The sequence below is a fragment of the Petaurus breviceps genome, unplaced genomic scaffold, assembly GCF_028583685.1.
Source record: "Petaurus breviceps papuanus isolate PSGF00001 unplaced genomic scaffold, PetGlider_PUasm1.0 90804, whole genome shotgun sequence".
Lineage (NCBI taxonomy): Eukaryota > Metazoa > Chordata > Mammalia > Diprotodontia > Petauridae > Petaurus > Petaurus breviceps.
In genome coordinates, this window is record NW_027187348.1 from 10,410,210 (window position 1) to 10,432,955 (window position 22,746).

At 37.1% G+C, this 22,746-nt stretch overlaps 1 protein-coding gene across 1 annotated transcript in view; it reads right to left on the minus strand.

Moving 5' to 3' along the window:
- Positions 1–22,746, minus strand: part of PLCL1 (phospholipase C like 1 (inactive)) — a 444,953-nt gene that overhangs the window by 63,538 nt on the left and 358,669 nt on the right. The window contains exons 4-5 of the mRNA XM_069070142.1: positions 2,907–2,982; positions 1,794–1,903 (exon numbers count right to left, since the gene is read on the minus strand). Coding sequence (XP_068926243.1) covers positions 1,794–1,903; positions 2,907–2,982 — 186 coding nt within the window. The remainder of the gene's footprint in view (positions 1–1,793; positions 1,904–2,906; positions 2,983–22,746) is intronic.

Genomic DNA, 22,746 nt, shown 5'->3' on the forward strand with positions numbered 1-22,746 from the left:
CTTAAAAACACTAAGCTCAGTACATTTTAATTTCATATATATGAATATACATACTTTCAAACAGAAGATTTTGCATATATTTTGGGGTCCACTAACAAGGTTGTCACAGATCAAACTACAGCCTCCCTCACTGCCCTTTGCAAACTAATGTACCAATATATCCCATCATTTATCATGTATCAAATACATATATTGTATAAGCAAGCACAAGGTTTAGTAAATATTAGAGTTTATGTGTATAAATGTGCACATCCAGTCCATAGCTTCACCAATAATAAGTCATAATCAAGTTCATTACTTCCTAAATAATCTCTGATTTAGTAGATTACAGAACCACAAAATTTTAGATCAAACAACTAGCTTCACCTGTCTATGACCTATAACACACATAAGTTATTCAGACTTTGCTTAAAGATTCCACAATACAGGCAGCTAGGTGGTGCGGTGAATGAGCATCGGCCCTGGAGGCAGGAAGACCTGATTTCAAATTTGACCTCAGACACTTAACACTTACTAGGCATGTGACCTTGGGCAAGTCACTTAACCCCAATTGCCCTGCCTTCTCCACTCCAAAAAAAAGCAAAAAAAAAGATTCCACAATAAGAATGCTCCTGCCTGAGCTGCCACATGCCTCTTTAAAATAGCTCTCTTAAAAGGTTTTCCTGATATCAAGCCTGTTTTTTTTTCCTTTTGTAACTTCTCCCCGCTGCTCTTAATTCTTCTCTTTGGGACTGAAAAGACAAATCTAAGAGTCTTCTACCACAGCATACCTTTTATAGTCTTTGAAAACAATGATCACCCCCACCCATTCCCAAAGCTTCTCTTCTGTAGCCTAAGCATCCCTGTTTCCTTTAGCTACCATGAGGGATGATCTTGAAGACCTTCAGCATTCTAGTTGCCCTCGTTTGGATGGCTTCAATCTTTTCAATATCCTTCCTAAAACGTGGTACCCAGAACTGACCAACATTCCAGAAGTGTTCTGACCAGTGCTAAAAATATAAAAGTGTATTACTGCATTACTCTAAAATTAAACTAGATCTAACAACAATAGTGATAATAATAACTAGCGTTTTTATAATCACCTTAAGGTTTACAAAGCACTTTACAAATCTTATTTCATTTTATCCTCACAACAACCTTGAGAGGCAAATGTTATTGTCATCCCCCTTTTACAGAGGAAGAAACTGAGGCTGAGAGAAATTAAGGAACTAGTGAGTGGCTGAGGCCACATTAGAACCCAAGTTTTCCTGAATCTACTCCAGTATTCTGTCCATTGTACCACCTTGTCATTCATAAAGTGTATAGAGGCAAGCTGGTTTCCTAAATAATTCCCAAACAAGAAGAGTATGTGTATTGTGGTGGGATGTGGCAGTGTGAGTGATTATTGTAAAGACTATATGGTGCTTGATGCCTCAGCAAAAACTGGAGTTTGTCTTCGGCAACTTGTGCAGTGCCCTTTTTATTTTGCTCACAAGCAAATATTTGGAGACCCTATCAATTTCTACAATGTTCAGCTAAAGTAAGAACACACCCAACCATTAGAGAATCGAATTTGGTGTCACATGTCTGTAACTCTCTGTCTTATGTGCAAATTTAGCTCTATTACGGTAAAATGTTTATTGATTTCAATCTGCATGTTCCCATGCCTCCCACAGAGCATGGGCCAGGCAATATGCCCACAAATAGCTGTACAGGACCTAGATCATTGTCCACAGCTGAGAAGCCCATGAGCACATAATGAGAAAAGGGTGGACAGTCAGAAAGTTCAAGGGGGTAGCTGTATTTTCATTTACCTTTAGTACTGTAATGTTCCATGCAAAACTCTCAATTGCCTTGTTGAGTTTTCTTCCTTTCAAACCTTCTTTTGCCCCAAGATTATGAAGTTCCTCATGGAATTCCATCCCTTTGAAAGTAGAAAGTAACAGACTTCAGAAAATAAGGTTCTCTGTAATAATGAATAATATATGAATTGTGGAGGGGAAATCCTATTTTTCCTAACCTCCAAAAAACCCTTCCTTGGGGCAGTCAGGTGGCGCAGTGAATAGAGCACCAGCCCTGGAGCCATGAGCACCTGAGTTCAAATCCGGCCTCAGACACTTAACGCAAAACTAGCCATGTGACCTTGGGCAAGTCACTTAATCCCAATTGCCCTACCTTACCCCATCCAAAAAAAAGCAAAAAAAAAAGCAACCCTTCCTTTTATTTTGTTTATCCCTGCCAGTAGCTTATTGTTCAAAGTATACATTGGTATGTATTAAGCAAAATTACAAGACCAATTATGTATAAATAATGTAAGCCAATGAGCTATAACTATTCAATCCAATTCAAACCAATGATTGTCAGTCATGAGCATACAGTTTCCTGTTTTTCTTATGATGCTACTCATACTTTAGGGGCTTTACTAAGTATGATGCTACTCCATCTCATCAATGTTGGTATTCTCACCATTGCCTATTATAACCCACCCATGCCACTTTGTCCTGGGTGAGCCTTGGGCAAATAAACAACTTGGAAATAGAGGCCCTGGGGCCCATATACTGGCAAATGGTCCCTAACTGTTGTCCCTAACTCCAACGGTCAGCTAAAGGGACCTGTGGAAAGCACAAGCTACCATCTCTATAGGATGGTTTCTAGATAGGTTTCCAATAGTGCAGAGACAAAGCCCAAGTACCTCAAGACTTTGGAAATCTTTTGAAAGTCCCACTGCCCCAGGAAGACCAATGGGATTGATAATTCTTTGGTCCTATGCAAAGACTAATTAATCAAAAAGTACAAAGCAAATATTCCAGGCAGAAAATAAAAATATGCCTAGTTAGAAGTACCCCAAAACTATGCACTAAAAGTCCATGCGAAGTTCATGTTAGTGTCACTTTTATTCTACAAAACAGAGAAAATCAGCTAATCACCTGCTTTTTGACACTGAATAATCTTATCATGGATGGTGTCTGCCATTTCAATAAGAAACTTGCTTTCTTGAATCATCTGTCACAAAACAAAATTAAAAGAAATTATAGCTCAGCATCATTAAACTAAATTTTAGAAAGGTAAAGCATATGCATAAACAATACATGAATAAATCAAAGTAATCATAATTAATTATACTATATTTGTCTAATCACCAGTACTTCCCTATCTACCTTGTATTTCACTGCCTGGTATTTATTTTTATATAGTTATACCCTACATGTTAATCTTTGTAAATTTTACCTGCACTAATAGACTATAAGCTTCTCAAGAACAGGAATTGTTTCTTTTTTTTTGTCTTTGTAGCCTCAGTGATTAGCAGTGCTTATCACATTGTATAATAAATGATTGACTATTTAATATGCAGGGGTGGACTGGAGCCAGCTCTAGTTTCCAACTGTTCAATATTCAGTCTGAGCATTTAGACACTACAACACAGGGCTTGATTGATTGTTCTGTTTTCTAGGCTTAAGAAAGAGTTAACAATTCAGATTAAACTTAAAAGCATGTATGCGTGCATTTTTTGAGAGCTTAATTGTTAAACATTTACCAGCACACCCCTATATTGCTCTATAAACACTGCTTGAGCTCAGCAGGAATGCAATAGAAGGCTCAGGTTGTGAAATCAGCACCAGATGGGGGACAGTGGTAACTATAGGCTTATAGTAAACACAACAACAACAGTTATAGTAAATAACTGGCATTTACATAGTGCTTTAAGGTTTACAAAGTGCTATACATTCATTATCTCTTTTGAGCCTCATAACCCCACTGATAGCATAGTTGTGGAGAGAAAAGAGAGATCAATATAGGTTGAAGATGCAAAAAGATTTTATGAAACAGGTAGAATTTAAACTAGACATAAAAGAACAAATAGGATTTAAAGAAGAAAAGGAAAAGAAATGCTTGTTTGTTTGTTTTTTTTAAGGAAAAGGGAACAGTATGAAAAGACCAGGAAGGGAACAAGGACCACACATAAAGAGATAGTGAAGACACCAGGTTGGTTAAAGGAGTGACTTGGAGTTCAGAAATGGTGGGAGAGAAAGCAGGATAGAAAAAGTGAAGCCAAACCGAAATTTCATAAAAATCAGTCTCTGAGATGATTAGACTTTCTTATGAGGGCACTGGGGAGCCAGTATGGAGCTGAGAAAATAAGACTGGCATCAGGAAAGAAGTGTTTTTAGCAGCATTAAGGAGCACAATGAATTTGGTTATTGTTGAGGGGCAAAACAAATGTTACTGGAAATGTTGGTCTTTCCTCAGGAAATTGGGAGAAGTAGGATCAAGGGCATAAGTGGGAGGGTTATGATTAATACTCTTCCTAAGTCAGAGTAAATCTCTTGTCCTAGATGAATTAAATTCCAGAGCACTAGCAGTAAATAAAGGAAAAAATACTTCTAAGAATGAGATTACTAAATGATGGTCAATAGTCTCTTGTTGGTCAGGTGAGTCCAACTTTTTCTGACCCCATTTGCGTTTTGTTTTTGATTCTTTTGGCATAGACACTGGAATGGTTTGCCATTTCCTTCTCCAGCTCATTTTACAGAGCAGGAAACTGAAGCTAACAAGGCTAAGTGACTTTCCCAGCGTCATGTAACTGGTAAGTATCTGAAGCTAGATTTGAACTCAGGAAGAAGTGTCTTCTTGACTCCTAGTTCAGTGTTTTATCCACTGTGCCAACTAGCTGCCCCAATAATCTTTAAGCAATGCTAATTAAAAATAAGTGATCTGCAATATGTCTCCCTGACTTCAACTATGAGAACTTTTAGAAACATTGCTCTTTTAAAGGAAGCTTTCTCAATAATTACAAAAGCCATTAACTTTTAGTTTGGGTATAATTTAACTCTTCTTTGAAATAAATTCCCCCTCTCCCTTTTGAATCATAGTTAATATTTTAGAAGTCCAGGAAAACCTGTTTCTTTAACATCAGAGAGAGCAGTGTCATGTTTCAGATATTCTGGCCAAACTTAAGCTCAGGATTTTGGTGCCTATTAGATGCTGAAACTCTCATAATTTTCTCTATCTTTTGTAATCATTTCAGATCCTACTACGCTAATGACAATTCTCCATATGAAATAAAACAATATTTCATACCATGCAAAAAACATGATAATAATCTCTAAGTAATCATGAGTAAAGGAGAGAAGCTCCAGAATCTAGAAGTTGAGCAACTGATGGTGACATTTAAGAACAAATGGAACATAAGTTTTGTGACTTCATGCAGACCGCAAACTATAAACTTGGCACCACTCTGAAACATTAAAGTAGAAGGTTTTGAACACTTAAAAAAGAATGGTGATTAATAGAAGGTAATATAACTAAGAATGTCATTCCAAACTGACCTCATTTCCCTTTTTCATTAGGTCATTAGACTGATTGATCAAAAAAAATGTTCTAGTGATATTGCTTGAAGATTTCCTTCCTCTGATGCATGACAGGTGTAATCAGCACCTGCCTGCTGTAGATCTGCATTAGCTCATGCTGTATTATTTAATTATCTCTTTCTTTCTTTAGCAGCTTCTCGCCTCTCCTCATAGATATTCTTTGGCGTTAAGATGCCAAGATGGCAATGACCATGTGTCCCTTCATTAATGAATTAATAAACTATTTTCAAAAAAAAATGTTCTAGACCTCATACACTAATATATATTAAGGTTATATTTGAAAAAGCCCAGCATATTAACAAGATGGATAAATGTGGGCTGGATAATTGTACAGGTTGGAACATGTGCCCTAATTAAAAACTAAATCCAAAAATCATTTATGAATGGACAGATGCCAACCTAGAAAGAACAAAGGGTGCCCTGGGACTCTTTTTTGGCCCTGTTTTGGTCAATACTTTTATCAATAACTTGCTTGCTTGAATGGCTTGTTTATCAAATTTGTTGGTGACATGAAGCTAGAAGGAATTGATAAGAGGTTGGATGACAATCTAGGGATCTAAAAATACCTTGGCAGGCATGAAGAGAGGACTGAATCTGACCAAATAAAAGTTCATAGAGATAAATGTAAAGTCTTACCCAAGATCTGCATGAATATCTAACTGGGAAATCACTACTTCATAACAGTTCAGGATAAGAAAAAAATAGGATTTTGACTGCAGTCTCAATATGAGTCAAATGTAATGTGTTTGATAAAAAAAAAAAAGCTAAATCAATTTTGGACGCACCAAATAGAAATAAAATGTCTGGGATGAGTTGATCATCCTACTGTTCCCTTTGCTAATCGTACCACATAGGGAGAGTAACTGGGTAACATACATTTTCGAACATTTTATTTCTTTTTAAAGCAATTGGGGTTAAGTAACTTGCTCAAGGATACAAGACCAGTTATTTCTGGGTGTGGTGCTGAGTATCTGAGCCCGGGATTCAATCCAGGTCATCCTGACACTGGAGCTGGTGCTCTTACTCGCTGAGCCACCTGGCCGCCCCTAAGCAACTGGGATTAAGTAATTTGCTCAAGGTTACACGGCCAGGTGTTTCTGGGTGGGTGCTAAGTGTCTGAGCCCGGGATTCGATCTCCAGGTCTTCTCAACACTGGAGCCAGTGCTCTTACTCACTGTGCTACCTGGCCGCCCCTAACATTTTATTTCTTAAATTATGTTTTGTTTCAATATAGCAGTTACTTCGAAGAAAACTCTCTCTCTCTCTGTCTCTGTCTCTGTCTCTGTCTCTCTCTGTCTCTCTCTCTCTCTGTCTCTCTCTCTCTCTCTCTCTCTCTCTCTCTCTGTCTCTGTCTCTCTCTTCCTCTCTTCCTCTCTCCCTCTCTGTTTCCCTCTCTCCCTCTCCACACACACATACACACACACACATAATATTGAACAAATTTTTGATGGCACATTCTGTGAGTGACATTGACAAATAAGTATATTCAGAGAAAGGTAACCAGAAAGGTATGAGGACTTAAAATCACAAGAAGAACAGAAAGAACTGGAGATGATTAACCTAGAGAACAGAAAAATTAAAGTGGAACATGATTAGTGTTTTTAAAATTCAGTTTCAATTTAATTGCAAAACATTTATGTCAAAGCAGTTAGATGGCTTAGTGAATAGAGCACTGAATTTGGAGGCAAGATCTAAGGTCAAACCTGCTTCAGACTCTTACTAGTTGTGTGAATCTTGGCAAATCATTTAAACTCTCTCAACTTCAGTTTCTACATTTATAAAATTAGTTTAATTATACCACCTACCTCACAGGATTACGACGAGGATCAAATGAGCAAACACACACATATACTATATATACACATTCATATATGTATATACACAAACTTCTGATATATTAATTTCGAGGTACTTGTTTTATAAGTGACTGGACTGTGCAATAGCTGAGGACCAAAGCAAAAACTGAGTTTTTTTCTTGACTGAATTTTCTATTTGATTATCTTGCTTTTTTTTTTACCAACTTCATCAAAATTATTTGGCTATAAGAAGCATGTAGACATCTACATGCCTAATGACCCTCATTATTAGTGATTAATAATTGATATTTTTCTATTAGAAATATAAGGTCCAGATCTGTTCATTCAGAATACTGTAGAGTATATTGAAGTAGAGCCGTGTTCACTCAGAAGTGTTGGGCCTACTGTCCTCAGTGATGGTCAGACTACTTTTTGGAGCATTGTGTCCAGTTCTGAGAGACATAAGAAACTTGGAGGATGAATAATGCCTATTGACCAGACTATGATAATGAGCTATACAGACAATCTAACACGTGTTCGTCATTATGTTTGTTTTGGAAAGACTCTAAAAGTAAACAATGTTCTGGGTATAGATGGCACAAGAGCCAGATAGTAGATTGAATTGCCTTTGGAAAAATGGCATAGTTCTTTTAACGATGAGCTTCTGCCTTAAAAATGAAAGGATCATATTATTTTTGTATCAATATTCACCCGGTAATGTTTATAACCATGAATCATGGAATATTATAGTCACCAGGGATTTTAGTTGAGGTCACCTAGAGGGCCATGAAGAGGCATATGGTAGGTAGGAGCAGGCTGCAATACATAACAAATAGGAAACTACTCAGAAAAAAGTAGTATAAATTATATCCTCAGGAAAATGTGTGACCTAGAATAAAAAAAGGTGGGTTAACCATGTAGATAAAGAAAAATAATTAATGAAGAGTCTATGGGATCTCTTGTTACCACAATAATGTTAGAGAAGTCAGAAAAAGGCCCCCAGTATGATAGGTGAAGCCAGAGTGGTGGATTTATAAGAATACATGGACATGAGTCAGAAAGGGTGGTCTGGCATATGCAGATTGCAGTTTGAATCACTGAAGAGAGTACTCAGGCAATGAGATCACACACCCATTGAATACTGAGAATGCCCAGAACCAGGTAGTTGGGAGTTCTGTTCACAATTATGGAGACACCTGCACCACTTAAGGCAGCCTTGAAGCAATGATATTAACTTTCAAATACCTAGGGAAGATTTCATGACACTGTATAGCTATGACTTAACTATGAGCTAACCATATACATATACATATGTATGTGTATATATGCATATATGCTAACACTTAAGTAGCACTTTAATATTCACACAATGCCTTACATATATTATCTTCTTTGATCCTCATGACAACCTTATGAGGTGGGTGATACTGGCATCTCCATTTTGCAGATAAGAAAACTGAGACCAACAGAAATTAAGTGATTTTTCCAGATTTTCTCTAAATTACTGAAGTTCTTTTGAATTTCAGTCTCATCTCCCAAATCTTTCCCATATTTACCTGCTTCTTCTTTGTTAACCTTTCCTGGAATAATGGCATAGCCAATCTAGGGGCTTAAACCATAAGGCACATAATACGACATCACTTCCATAATGCCTTTCCTTTGTTCAACAACTGTCAATAGCTCCCATTTTGGGACCAGCTGTTAAGGCTCCATACAATCCGGACTTTGACCTTACTTGTTCAACTTTATTTAACACTACTCATCACACACTCCCCTCCTCCACAGTAGGCGAATTAGTCACTGTCCCACGGAAACAGAAAATTAACTAGCTTAAGCCTCCATGACTGCTTATATTGTGCTCACTTTCTCCTGAAATGTCTTCCTTTACATCCTCAAGCTATCTAGTTTACTCCTTCTACAAATTACCATTTTTATTCCTACCTATTCCACAAAATCTTTCCTGACCACTTGAGACATTCTCAGAGAATCTCAGAACTGGGAGGGGGAAAAAAAGCCTTAAGTGTTATCTAGTTATCTAGTACATGAATAGGAATCCCCTCTACAACCTCATTGACCAGTAGGAAATCTGTCTTTGCTTGAAAATCTCTAGTGATGAGGAAATGACTACCTATCAAGCAGCCCATTCTATTACCCAATAAGAAGTTTTATTCTTATATTGACCCAAAACCTTCCTCTCTGAAACTTACACTCATTGCTCCTAGATATAGTTTCTGAAACCAAGCAAGACCAGCCTAATTCTTCTTCCACATGAAGTCCAGCAAAAGTCTGAATATAGCAATTATTCCCTTTCCTCCCTACCTTCCATCAAAAGCTTTCTTTTATCCAGGTTAAGCATCCCCAGTTCTTTCACCTCCCATCACCATGCCTTCTAGATGTACTGCAGCTTATCCAAGTCAATTATAAAAATTGACAATCAGCATTGACCATAGAGACTCCAGATCTGATCTTGTCCAGAGCTGAATTCAACAGAACTATCACTTCCCTAATTCTGAAAATTAGGTTTCTGTTAATGCAAGCAACGTTTACGTTAAATTTTTGTTTTATTTCCATTATGATATTGGCTCATGTTTGGCTTTCAGTACATGAAAAACACATGAGTGAGATCATCATTCTTCTCTATATTATGATAAAAGTATAGCACTTTTCATTTGTCCCAATTAAATTTGTCTTAAACATCAAACAAATCATCCATATGCGGTAAGAGCACTTTGAATCTTCATTATTGATAAGCATGCCATCTCGGACTTCAAGCAAAGCATCCTTTGTGTAAAAGGTTAAACAGAAAAGGGTTGAGGAGAAAATCCCACCAAAGACCTTTCTCAGGTAGACACTGATTCATTCATCATTCTTTGGGTCTGGTCATTCAACCACATAGAAGGAACAATGATCCATGAACTGAATGTGGGGATTTCTAGGGGTGACTTTTAATTAATTTTCTTCCTGCTAGAGATCATGGGTTAAGTAAGACTATAACTCCATAATTAGCTCAGGAATAAATAGGGGGAAATATTCAATAAAAAATTTCCTCTGCATAACATTTAGCAAAAAAGCACCTGACATATAGTGCTGTAAGGTTTTCAAAGCACTTTATATATGCCCTATATCACCTAATGAATACAGACAGTTCAACCTTTATCTTCTTATATATTTTATTCTTTTAGATACAAAGCATGACAGGTATAAAAAAATCACTAAGTAGATATTTATGTGGCATGAACCAAAGAAAAACCGTGAATCTCTATTTGTTTTGAATGAAATATTCTTCTGTAAATATAATATTTCTCATGTACTAAAACCCAGTTGCCATATAGAATCATCCTTGTTTGCTTGTTTCTTAATGTCTCTTAGGTACCCAATGTTCAAGTAATGCTGGCATCCATTAGAAATTTTTGCTAACTCTGAAGATGTTTCATCAGCTCCATTACACAGTGTCAAACTGATTTTGTCAAGAGTCATCTGGTAAGGGTTAGAGGAAGTAGAGATGAGTAGTGGTGTTTGGTAATTGCCTGCTGAGGGGTAATGAGGCAGCTATTTGTTGCCCTGACAATACCAATAGAGTTCTGCTCTCTTACCCAGGCATGTATCCAGAAAAATCTCCCCAGAGGGGAAAGAGAAGGATCAAAGAAAGGATAGGATCACTGCCCAGGGTGGTTAGGCCCATGATAATGGACAACAGACAGTAGACATAGTTACTCGACTCTCATTTTGCTATTTTCTATATACCAAGGAGAATCATTTTTAAGACAGAAGATAATAAAATCAAAATAGTTTAAAAAGGAGTTGAATTCAAAGATAAGTGGGAGAGATCATAAGAGAGTATTGAGATACCCTTGGTGAGTTCAAGTCACTAGACCCTGATAAACTACACAGCAGAGCATTTAAAAAACTGGCAGATGTCATTGCCGAACCACTGTGAATGATGTTATAAAGAATAAGAGGTATGCCAAAGGACCGAAGAAGGACAAATGCTGTCCCTATTTTCAAAACAGGAAAGAGATGAGAATCTGGTGAGCTTGACTACTTTCTGGAAAAAATTCCAGAATATATTAAAGGAATGGTTTTTGGACCATTTAAAAGAGGAAAGTATGATCAAAAAGAACCATCAAAAATTTACATAAAACAGACCAGACTAACTATATTTCCTTTTCTAATAGGTTTATTAAAAAGGAAGACCAAGGAAATGCTACAGCTATCGTTTACCTGGATTTTAGCAAAGATTTGACAAAGTCTTTCATGTTATTATGGACAAGATACAATGCTATATGCTAAAAGATGGTATAGTTCAATACTGGTGTAATGACCAGACCAAAAGAATAGTCCCATGTTTACTTAGAAGGAGGTCTTTAGTGTGGTGACCTAGGGATCCAGGTTTGCTCTTATGCCTGGAACATAGTAGGTGTTTAATAAAAGCTTGTTTACTGACTATTTTTAATCAGTGACTTTGATAAACCACAGATGGCATTTTTATCAGATTGGTAGATGACATTAACATGATCACCAACACAAGCTGGGATGGAACCTGATCTACTGCTGGCAAGCTGACAAAGGAAATGCCCCAGGCTGCTGAGTTTTGTTTTGGGTAACACCTCAATCCCTTTTTCACTTCCTTTCAGTTACAGTATTATTTGGGGAGGAGGAAACCTTGGAATCATATCCATGGAGAAGAGCTTGGAGCAAAATTTCTTCTCTTGGTACACAGAGCCTGCTCAGGAGAAAATCAAGCATATGTTTGGACAACTGCATTGTCTTTATTTTTCACATCTCTCTATCTAAACATCTGTTGTGTGTTTTGTAAGTTGTCTGTTTTAAGAAGGGTAACTTCTTGCAATCTAGCTAGTTCTCTTATTAATTAATGCTGTGTCATTTGTCTCTTTGTACAATTAAAAAAAACTGGCCATATATTCTCCATCAATGAAACATGTGGAACTACAAAAAAGGGGGGAAAAACTGTATGTGACAATGCAAAGAGGCAAAGTTAAAATAGTCAGGAGTCAAAAAACAGTAACAGAAAGATAGAATGTTGGGTCAAATCAATACGATAAAATGTAACAGTAAGATTTTATATATATATATATATATATATATATATATACACACACACATACATACATACATATATCTATGTATGTGTGCATGTATATGTATGCATATACACACATATATATCTGCGTGTGTACACATGTGTGTGTGTTTGGGTATGTATATGTGTATGGGGGAGAGACAGAGAGAGAGGAAATCTTAAAATCAGGTTCAAGAAATTAATTTTATAATTACAAGGAGATATGTAGTTAGACAACTGTTTGAAAAAGATTGGCCAGTTTTCACATCCTGAAATCTGAAATGAGTCAAAAGTGTGACATAGCAACCAATAAAGCTAACTGATCAATCAAAAAGCATTTATTAATTATTTACTGTGTGCAGAGTACTGTGCTAAGTGCTTGGACTAGAAAGTCATGCAAAACCAGAGCTTTGAGGCGCTCACATGCTAATGGGGAGACATGTGGAAAACCAGATACCAACAAGATATATACAGAGTAGATGGGAGGTAATCTCAAGGGAGACAACACTAGCAGCTAGGAGGAGCTGAGATTTAAAGGCAGGCATGGAACCTAAGAGGCAAAGTGTAAGAAGGGAAAGAATTGTAAGCATGGATACAGCCATTACAAAGAAATGGAGATGAAAGATGGGATTTCATGTGTAAGGAACCTCAAGTGGGCCAGTGTAGGCTGCATCAAAAGTAATATTGGGTCCTGGATCAAGGAGATCCCACAGCTGGAGTATTACAGCTCTAAGAGGCACATTTTAGGAAGATAAGCAGGAGAGCACACAAAAGAGGGTGATCAGGTTGAAAAAGGATCTCAATCTTTATGGGGGTCAGCTAAAAAATATTGGAGATGTTTAGTCTGGAAAAAGGAAAACAAAGGGGCATAATGGCTCTCCTTCAAATATTTTAAGAGTTATCACACAGAAGAAGAATTGGATTTGCTTTGCTTTGCCTTGGGAAAAAAAAATAGGAGCAATGAATACCAAGAGGTATATTTAGGCTCAGTGTAAGGAAAAAATATTAACAATTAAACAATTACCCTGAAGTATAATGGGCTGCCTCTGGAAGAAGCAGATTTTCCTCACTGAAATCCTCAAGCCGAGGATGGATGACTGTTGCATATTGGCACTTTTGGAATTCCAGACTCTGAGAATCTGTCCAACTCTGATATTTTGGGATTCTGGGGTCTGGGGCCTAAGTCTCTGGATTGTGATACTTTGTAAAGTGGTACATGTCAAGGAATTATTGTTTGTTCAGGTTTTCTTTTCATTTGCCCATTGCTATCCTATGAGTCAATTATTTTGTGTGTGATTTACACTATGAAATACTGAAGAAACTTAGTATTCCTGGGTGAGAAAGGATTGTTTTATTGAGCTGATTAGAATTTAAACTGTTTTCATGAAGCATACTTACACTCATAGAAGACCACATTTTCTTGCTTTGAAAAACTATACTTTTTTTGCTCATCCTTGTAATTACATTGGTGTAGCGAATTCAGGATAAGGGAACTCACTCTACCAAAGCAGATGAGCAGCTTTAGATCCCTGGTTCCCTAGAGCACTAATAGAATAATCAATTTGCCCAGGGACATACAAGCAATACATGACAGAATTGAAACTTCAACACAGCTGGGACTCCACAGTGACACTGTCTCTTTTTCTTATCTCTGACCCTCAGTAAGGGAGAACATAATGCCCATTAGAGCTATGGAGTAACACCAAACACATGAAAAATTACTTGCTTCCACTTGAAAATCCTTGGTTGGGAAAACCATATTGAACACCATATTGGTTCCATTGTACAAAAGATTAGATAATAATAATAACTAGCTATTATTTATATAGTGATGTAAGGCTTGCAAAATGCTACACAAATACCTTATTTGATCTTCACATCAAACCCAGAAAGCAGGTGCTATTAATATCCCCATTTTATAGATGAGGAAACTGAGGCAGAGAGAAGGGAAGTAACTTGCCCAGGTTCATACATCTACTAAGTATCTAAGGCTAACTCCAGGACCAGAGTTTCATCCATTGCATCACCCCACTGCATTAGATAACAATTTGCTCATTTTGAGAGTTTTCTAGTAATACTCATTTCCCAGTTCCCTCCTACTGACAAAGTAAAAGATTCAGACACACTGGTTCCATGTAGTATAGCTTATTTTTATTTGTTCTGTATCTTTAGAAAATCTTTTATTTTCACCCTAATAAAACTTTAACTTTTATGTTAATGTTCAAGAATTCAATCTAGAAATCACCTGCAGAAATTGCTTTGAAGTTATTTTTACAGCTACAAATGACCTTTAACTATTTAGATTTCTGGCCAATTTACCCAAGATACTCTTGACTCAAGAAATAGTATGTATATTAATTCAAACAGAAAATAACAAGGAACTTACAAGGTTTCCCTGGCCATGCATCAAGAAACATCCTACACTACAGCTAACAGGATTGAAATAAAAATGTCAGCCTTTAAAGATGAAAAAATAAATTGAGGAAAGTCATTCAACAATATTTATAAACAATCTTTATAAGCCAGCAAATCCACTAAGCCTTGTCTTATTGGTTGGTATTGATGCAAAAGATGTGATCACAGCATCTGAGGGAGTTAGACTCAAGTTAGGGAGAGAAAACATCATTTGCGCCATTCATTTTATGTTTATCATTGTTAGCATAGTATAAGGGTCTCTGAGGCATAGAGGTCATTTTTTTAGAATTGGAATAGGGCTAGGATCATTATCTCTAATGGAATCTAGGTAGGGGAGGGAAGGAGTAGGTAATCTTCAAAGTAAAGTAGATGATAGAGAGATAAATGATTGGTAGACAGATAGTTTATAGATAGATGATTGAAAGATGATAGAAAGAAGGATGATGGATAGATAGTGGATAGATAATTGATAGATAGTGTTTGTGCCAGGTAACCCCATCTAATTACAGGAGTACTTAATCTTCAGAATCATATAGACACATTAATTTTTGGAAAAGAATTCTATCCTATGAGGAAAATGGATTTAACAAGTACTAAATCAAAGAAAAAGGGAAAGGAGAAAATGATAACGGCACCAGAATGTTCTTATAGCATAATTTTATGGTATATAATCCTTGCACAGTTGAGCTGTGTTTGAAGCGTGCATAGACCCTTTTCCTCAATGGTTCACACACATGGAGTCAAATAAAGCAAATCTGAATTCTTCTATCATAAGAAGTCCAACTTGTTCTAAAACCCCAGGAGGGTCACAGTTAGAGAAATTGGTATTGTTAAGAAATAGCAATCATACACAATCTTGAATTGCTGTTATTCATGCATATGCACGTTATCCCATGTAGATTATGAACTCTCTCAGTATTTTATATCTGGCATTATTATCTAACTCAGGAGTTCTTGACATGGTGGTCAAGAATTTATTTTTAAAATATTTTGATAATGATATTTCAATGTAATTAGTTAACTTTGTTATTCTATATATCTTACTTCATAAATTTATAAATCTTAAAAGTCACCATGACTTTTGCCAAACTATCAAAGGGGTCTGAAACATCTATCACACACACATATGCGCGCGCGCACACACACACATGCACAAGTGTGTGTGTGCTTCAAAACCCCTGACCTAACTGATCTGCCTGCCTGCAGATTCATCCCTTATGTAAGTGCCAAGGTAATCTTTACCAAAAAATTTGCCATTCTACAGCCCTACTCAAAAGTCACTTGAGTAACTCCCTATTGACAAACCACTCCAGTTTCCTCACCAAGAAAACCCTATGGAGAGCATTGTAGTGCTGTGGTCCACAGGGGTCACAAATAGTTGGACACGACTGAATGAACAACAACAGAGATTAGATAAGGTAGATGTGGGGAAGGAGTGTGTTTCAACATATAGGACACAGAATATCAAGTACAGGGAAAGTCATATACAGTGAATGGCCAATAGGCAGGGTTGACTGGAATGAAGAGTATGAAAAACAGAATAATGGATGAATGAAGTTAATGGAAAAGCATTTATTAAATACTTGCTATGTATTAATCACTGCGCTGACCATTGTGCCCGTAGAGGATTTATTCTTTTGCTCAAGGACCCGTCCCCAGACCCATAGAACAAATGAGCCTACTGAGAGGTTTTCTGTATCCATCTAGTAATCAGAGGGCCCATGTTTATATCTCGGCCATGCTGCTTATTCATTGTGTCATGCTTTCTGAGACTCATTTTCTTCATCTATAAAACAAGGACATTGAGATAGGTGGTCTCTAGCGTTTCAATTCTATGATCTACTAACATTCTATCACCCTATTTTTAAGGGTCAGAAATTAGTGATCTTGTTTGTTTTTCTCTTATTTTGTTTTTCCATTAAAGGATCATTACAAGAATCGCACAGATCTAAGATGGTAGAGTTATAGCAGGGATTCACCTGAGCTCGCCCACATTTCCCTCCAAATAATGTTAAAATAACACATCAGAATGAATTCCGAAGTGGCAGAATAAATAAAAGAACAGGGGAAAGCCATTTTCTAGCCAAGACAACTGAGACAGTCAGCAGGAAACGTCTGTCTCACTGAGGTGAGAGATGAGTGCAGTCCAGAGCAGGCTGCGTCAAAACAGGCCTTGCCCCAGCAATCCAGGAACAAGCTTGGGGTGCAGGGATGGCAGGGTTCCTCTGAATCTGTAGTGGTGGTTTTCAGAGCTCTCAGTCCACAGATGGTAAAGGGGAGAAGCAACTGGTCAGAAGGAGATTACAGGGGACTCGTTACTGGCACTGGGATCAGGACTCTGTTGCATTGCCCATCCCAGTTCTAGGTCACATTCTCAGGGCAAGGAAAAACAATAACAGAAGTAGGGCCTCAGGACATAGTTCCAGGAAGAAAAAGAGTACTGGTGGTTGCTCACAGACCATTAGAGCAGTGACCACACCTCTTCTTAGATCATACCACTTTGGAAAAACTGAAAACTTGTAGACTGCCAGAGCCAACTCTGAAAATGGCAGCATAAAAAACCTGAAGCTTTGAACAATGCTCCCTTCATCTTTGGAGCAGACCCAAGCTTTAACCTAAAGGTAAAAACCAAGAAATAAACAGGAAAATGAGTAAACAAAAAAAAGAACCCAACCATACAAAGTTACTAGAGTGACAGGGAAGTTCAAAAAACTCAGAAGACAACTGTCAAAACAGCTGCATGCAGAGCCTCAAAGAAAAATGTGAATTGGTCTCAGCCTTCTCCCCAGGGCCCCCCCCCCCCAAAAAAAATAGAATTCCTAGAAGATTTCAAAAAGGATTTTAAAAATCAAATAAGATATGTAGAAGAAAAATTGGGGTAAGAAATCAGAGTGATGCAAGAAAATAATGAAAAAAAGAGTAGTTGGTAAAGAAGGCACACACACAGGTACACACACATACACACACACAAATACTCAATAAAATAATACTTTAAAAAACAGAATAGGCCAAATGGTAAAAGAAGCTCAAAAATCTACTGAAGAAAAGATCTCTTTAAAGAGCAGAATTGGCCAAGTAGAAAAGGAGGTACAAAAGCTCAATAAAGAAAATAAAAATAAAAAATTAGAATTGGGTAAGTGGAAGCTAATGACTCCAGGAGACATCAAGAAACATTAAAATGAATTTTTAAAAAAGAAAATGTGAAATATCTCACTGGAAGAAACAATTGATCTGGAAAATAGATCAAGGAGAGATAACCTAATAATCATTGGACTACCTGAAAGTCATGATAAAAAAAGAGCCTACATCGGGGCGGCTAGGTGGCGCAGTGAGTAAAGCGCTGGCCCTGGAGTTTCGAGGACCCGAGTTCAGTTCTGGCCTGAGACACTTAACACCCACACAAAAATACTAGCCGTGTAACCTTGGGCAAGTTACTTAACCCCAATTGCCCTCCAAAAGGTTAAAAAAAAAATTTTTTTAAAAGAGCCTACAAATCATCCTTCAAGAAATTCAAAAAGGGAAACTACCCTATCCTAGAATCAGAGTGTAAAATAGAAATTGAAAGAAACCACTGATCACCTTCTGACAGAGATACAAAAATGAAAATTCCAAAATTCCAGAGCTCCCAGGTCAAGGAGAAAATATTGCAAGGAGCCAAAAGAAACAACAAATATTCTGGAGCCACAGTCAGGACAACACAAGATTTTTTTTTAAAGCAATTGGGGTTAAGTAACTTGCTGAAGATTACACGGCCAGTTATTCCTGGGTGTGGTGCTGAGTATCTGAGCCCGGTTTCGATCCCCAGGTCATCCCGACACTGGAGCCGGTGCTCTTACTAGCTGTGCTACCTGGCCATCCCAGGATAACATAAGATTTAGCACCTTCTATATTAAAGAATCAGAAGTCTTGGAATATCATATTCCAGAGGCCAAAAGAGATAGGATTACAACCAAGAATCACCTGCCCAGCAAAACTGAACATAATCATTCCAAGGGAAAATGGATATAATGTAGAGGAATCTCAAGCATTTAATAGAAAATTTGACTTTTGAATACAAGACTCAAAAGAAGCATAAAAAAGGTAAACATGAAAGAGAAATCCTAAGAGATTCAATAAGGTTAAACTATTTGTCTCCCTATATGAGAAGATGATACTTGTAATTTCTAAGAACTTTCTCATTATTAGGTCAGTTAGAAGGAGTATACATAGACAGAGGGCACGGTTGTGAGTTGACTATAATGGACTGATATCCAAAAAATAAGAACAAAGGTAAGAAAGAGGAATGTACTGGAAGAAGGAGAAACATAAGAGAAAATAGGGTAAATTATCTCATATAAAAAGGAACAAAAGAACTTTGATAGTGGAAGGAAAGATGGGAGCAGGGGGTTAAGAACACTTGAACCTTACTCTCATCAGAATTGGCTCAAAGCAGGAACAACATACACACTCAGTTGAGTATAGAAATTTACCCTGCCCTACAGGGAAGTTGGAGGGGAGGGAGATAAGAGAAAGGTAGGGGATAATAGAAGGGAGTGATGATTGTGGGATGCAGTGGTCAGAAGCACAACATTATTGAGTAAGGACAGGGTGAAAGAAATGAAAGGGAAGGATAAACCAGAAGAAAAAGTAGGATGGAGGGAAATAACACAGTTAATAATCATAACTGTGAGTGTGAATGGGATAAACTCACTACCCACAAAACAGAAGTGGATAGTGGAATAGATTACATGATTTAGACTTATGGCTAACAGAAGAATTTATGACCAAACAAAAGATAGCATCACAGGATGTAAAACTGATGTGCGATAGCATTAAAATAAAAATGTTTTGCACAAACAAAACCAATGCAACCAAGGTTAGAAGGAAAGCAGAAAACTGGAGGGGGGAATTTTTATAGTAAGTTTCTCTGAAAAAGGTCTCGTTTCTGAAATATATAAAGACTTGAGTCAAACTTATAAGAATAAAGTCTTTCCCGAATTGATAAATGGTCAAGGGACATGAACATGCAGTTTTTGGTTAAAGAAATCAAAGCTGTTTAGAGTCATATGAAAAAAAAATTCTCTAAATCACTATTGATTAGAGAAATTCACATTACAACAACTCTGAGATACCACCTCAAACCTATCAGATTGGCTACTATGATAGAAAAGGAAAATGACAAATGTCAGAGGGTATACAGGAAAATTAGGACACTAATGCACTGTTGGTGGATCTGTGAATTAATTGATCCAGCCATTTGGAACTGTGCCTAAAGGACTATAAAACTGCACCTATTTTTGACCTAGCAATACCACTAGGAGATTTTTTCAAAGGGAAAAGGTCCCATATAAAAATATTTATAGAAGCTTTTTATATAGTGGTAAAAATTTAGAAATTGAGGGAAAGCCCATCAATTGGAGGATGAATGAACAAGTTAGGGTATACAATTGTAATGGAATACTATTGTGCTATAAGAAATAATGAACGGGATGCTTTCAGAAAAAAAACTGGAAAGACTTATATGAACTGATGCAAAAGTGAAGAAAACAGAACTGGAAAGCACTGTACACAGTAACAGCAATATTGAACCATGATCAACTGTGAATGGCTTAGCTATTCTAAGCACTATAATGATTTAAGACAATTGTGAAGGATATATGATGAAAAATGCTATCTACCTCCCAGAGAAAGAACTGATTGAAGTCAGTGCAGATTGAAGCATTTTTTTTTAACTTTCTTTTGTTTTCTTGTTTGTTTGGGGTTTATTTGGGGGGTGGTGGTCTGTGTTTTCTTTCACAACATGACTAGTATGTAAATGTATTTTGCGTGACTGCACATGTATAATCTATATTAAATTGCTTGCCCTCTCAATGATAGGGTTGGGGAGGAAAGAAAGGAGAGAATTGGGTACTTCAGATTTCAAAAAAAAATGAATGTAAAAAGTTCTTTTGGGCTTTGGAAAAAATAAAATATTATTTAAAAAAATAAAGAACTATTAGAATGATGATGATAATCATTAATGTTACTAGTTTATAAGCTCATCAGGAGGAACTATCTTTTGTCACTCTTATTTATAGCACTTAGCATAATGCCTGGCATATAGAGCAAGTGTTTCATTATCAGCCTAAGCTGGTTATTTAGCCAAACCTTTCTCTATAGGAATATTTGCATGGCCCTTTGTCCTCTAAACCAAACAAAATTGTATTTTCTTCTTCTTTTGTTCAATGCAGTTGCCATTTTTCTTCCCAAGGTAAGACAACTATATAGGACAGTACAATTTCTGCCCAATCCTTAATTTATAATGACTAGAGTCCAATTTAAGTGCTCCAGTTTTCACATGTCTAACTCATATCCCTAAAGTTTTGAACAGTATTCCACCACAAATTATGTCTTTGCCTTTCTACTTAGTCTGGAATTAATCATATTTCATAAACAACCTACAGGTCTCCATTCCTCATCATAAGACTAAAGGATAATTTCTTCAGGGGATAAAGAGGACTAATGAAACCATTATAAATCATGCCCCGCTACTGAATGGAGACAACTACTATTTTCAGACACAACAAAGTCCATGCTTCTACAAAAAGGCACATTTAGAATATCCCAGAAACAAACGTTAAAGGGAGAAGAGCATGAGAAATGCCAACTAGTCTAAAGCAAGCACACTATCCTCGGCAGCAATAAGTGTGTTACTTGCTTCTATTGCCAAAATTCTCAGTGTATTCCTTTTGTCCCCTGTCAGCAAGTCAGATAGTCAGTCAACAAGCTTTGATTATGCACTTACTCTGTGCCCTGGCATATGTTCCCTATGTTAAACACTTAGAATACAGAGAAGGACAAGAACAGTCCCTGCCCTCAAGGAGTTTACATTCTAAAGAAAGAACAATATGTAAATGACTAGGTACACGCAAGATATACACAGAATGATAATAATAATAGCTAGTTTTTATTAAAGGCAGCCAGGTGGCACAGTGCAAAGAGTGCTGGGCCTGGAATCAGAAAGACTGAGCTTTCTGAGTTCAAATTCGGTCTCAGACACTGCGTGACCCTGAGCAAGTCACTTCACCCTGTTTGCCTCAGTTTCCTCATCTGTCAAATGAGTTGGAGAAAAAAATAGCAAACTACTTCAGTATCTTTGCCAAGAAAACCCCAAATGGGGTCACAAAGAGTTGAACAATACTAAGATGAGTGAATAACAACAAAGTATTTATTGGGGCAGCTAGGTGGCACAGTGAATAGAGCACCGGCCCTGGAGTCAGGAGGACCTGAGTTCAAATCCAGCCTCAGACACAACACAAAAACTAGCTTGTGACCTTGGGCAAGTCACTTAACCCCAATTGCCCTCTAAAAAGCAAAAAAAAATTTAAAGAAAGCTTAAAAAAAACATTTATTAAGTACCTACAATATTCCAGGCACTGTGCTAAGTGTTTTATGAATACTATTTCATTTAATCTTCCCAAAGCTTGGGATGCAGGTGCTATCATTATCATATTGCCATATTCATATCATATCAAAATTATCATATCATATTCATATCATATTTTACAGTTAAGGAAATGGAGGCAAATACAGGTTAAATAACTTTCCCAGGGTAACACAATGAATAAGCATCTGAGATTTAAATTCAGACCTTCTTGACTCCAGGCCCAGCATTAGATCCACCTAGCCACCTTTCACTAGTTCAGATAAGTGGAGAAGATGAAAGACACATTGGGAAAAAAAGCAACAGTGACAGAGCGGTGAACAAAACTGCCAAAAGTATAGGTATATTCCTATTTTTCTTTTGTCAACAAGTCCTTCAGTCAATCCATAAGGGTTTAATTAAGCATTTACTATACATCAGACACTAGAGATACTAAGAAAACAGTCCCTGCCCTAAAGGAGTTCACATTCTAATAAAGGAAACATTTCAATAATTAGGTATATAAAAGATCTATATAGAGTAACCAGATGTCCTCTTGGTAAGAAATGCTTACCGAAGGGGTGGCTAGGAAGCTCAATGAATAGGACACCAGCCCCGGACTCAGGAGGACCTGAGTTCAATCCAGTCTCAGACATTTAACATTTACTAGCCATGTGACCTTGGGCAAGTCACTTAACTGCAAATGCCCTGCCTTCCCCCCTCCAA